Source organism: Bison bison, unplaced genomic scaffold (genome assembly GCF_000754665.1).
Source record: "Bison bison bison isolate TAMUID 2011002044 unplaced genomic scaffold, Bison_UMD1.0 scf7180017860241, whole genome shotgun sequence".
NCBI classification, from domain to species: domain Eukaryota; kingdom Metazoa; phylum Chordata; class Mammalia; order Artiodactyla; family Bovidae; genus Bison; species Bison bison.
The window spans coordinates 8,839-10,841 of record NW_011490813.1 but is presented as its reverse complement, the minus strand read 5'-3'; the positions used below and the strand labels follow the sequence as shown (position 1 = coordinate 10,841).

The 2,003-nt window shown below is 44.1% G+C and overlaps 1 protein-coding gene across 1 annotated transcript; it reads left to right on the top strand.

Annotated features, from left to right (window-relative positions):
* Window positions 1–285: 285 nt before the first annotated feature.
* LOC104982494 (protein FAM156A/FAM156B-like) lies at window positions 286–696 on the top strand. Its single transcript, XM_010831888.1, has one exon. The coding sequence runs from the start codon at window positions 286–288 to the stop codon at window positions 694–696; it is 411 nt and encodes a 136-aa protein (XP_010830190.1).
* Window positions 697–2,003: the final 1,307 nt, after the last annotated feature.

Here is a 2,003-nt window from a genome sequence, read left to right as displayed (position 1 = left end):
GTAATTCAGTTAGGAAGCAATTTGGTTTAAAACCAATATCCTAATTTTTCAGACTAAATCGTTTATGTTGGTGCCCACTAAAAGACATGACCAAACCAATACATTAGAAACATAGATTTCAGTTGTTGAAATCATCAGGGACTCTTTCTGAAACGTGTGTACGGTGTGTTAGCAGGTGATATATAACAAGCCATGTTTTAAATATTCTCTTTATGTTTCTAACATGTGTGTGTGTGTGTGTGTGTGTGTGTGTGTGTGTGTGTGTGTGTGTTTTCCTTTGACAGGATGGAAGAAGAACATCAATGGGGAAGTTCCAGGTTACCTCAGAATAAAAAGAAGTTAGTAGAACACACCAAACGGAGATATGTCAAGCCCATGGCACCTTATCAGACTGACAGAAAAGCAAAAACCTCTTCTTCGTGTGATATAGATCAGAAGAGGTTCAAATGTGAATGCTGCTACTGCCAGAGATATATGGGGAGCACTTCTGGAATCTCAACGGGGAGAAAAGCAACCTCTCATTCTTCCTCCTGGGATGAACTAATACAAGAACTCAGTAACTTGATGCTCAACTCTGGCTCCATCCAACCCCCTCTTCTACAAGAACGGGCACAGGAAAAAGAGAAGAGCCCAAAACAGAGGCAGCAGAAAAACAAAAGAATGTTTCAGAGGCACCTAAAAGAATGGAAAGACTAAATCTAAGACTTTTCATCTTAGATCCAGAATAGAGGGGGTCATGAAAGCCAACACTGCCAACCCCTTGGGCAGAATCCTTTTGGGAACATGGTCGGGGGAAGAACAGGATCCAGCCTTGTGACAGGGAATCCTATCAGCTTGTGATCCAATCCAGCTCCAGGAATGTAGCAATCTTTCCTCTAGTAATTTTAGGGCCACCTTAGGGCATGCTGGGAGGAGTTCCTCCATGGCAAGGGCAACCAGATAACAACGGCTCTGTACTCTGCATAATACTGTCCCCATGGTGCAAGCCATCACTTGTCCTCCTTGGGTTTCCTTTCCTCCCTTACCTTGTCACCAATGATGTATAAAACATCTATGTGGTGTTTCTGGCTTGTTTTTGAAATGCTTTCTGTCAATTTTATTGGTTGAATCCCAGAAGAAGCACTAGATCTGATGGGATATGTGTGTGGGTGTGTATGGCTGTTGCTTTTCTGTTTCTGTTTCTTTTAACATTTTTTAAATCATGGATGCACAGGAAGTTGCAAAGATAGTGCAGGAGGGTCCCATGCACCCTTCACCCAGTCTCCCCTCAAGATGCTTAATAGATACCACATCAATACCAGTAAACTGGCATTGGTACAAAGCATGTGTATGGTTCTATGTCATTTTTTCATATGTGTGGGTTTGTGTAGCCACTGCTGTAATCAAGATGCAAAACTGTTCCATCACCACAAAGATCTTCCTCCTGTTATCCCTTTATAGTCATACCCACTGCCCTCCCTGGCACCATCCCTAAGTTTGGGCAGCCATTATACTGTTCTCCACTGAGACTATTCCGTAAAAAGGAGTCATGCACTATGTGACCATTCAGGTGGAATTCTTCCAGTCAGCATAATGCCTTTGAGGTACATGCAAGCTGTGTGTATCAAAAGTCCACTCCTTTCTACTGCTGTGTAGTAGTCTGTGGTATGGATGTGCCATAGTTCCTTTAGCCATACACGTGTTGGTGGACATTTTGGTTTCCAAATTTTTGCTATTACAGATAAAGCTGCAGGGATTCCCTGGTGGCTCGGTGGTGAAGAACCTGCCTGCCAATGCAGGAGACACACAGGTTTGATCCCTGATCCAGGAAGATCTAACATGCTGAGGAGCAACTAAGCCCATGCCCCACAACCATTGAGTCTGTGCCCTGGAGCCCGGGAACCACAACTACTGAGTCTAAGTGCTGCTACCGAGTCTAACTACTGAAGCCCACACGCCCTAGAGCCTGTGCTCTGCAATAAGAGAAGCCACAGCAATGAGAAGCCCATGTACCACAACTAGAG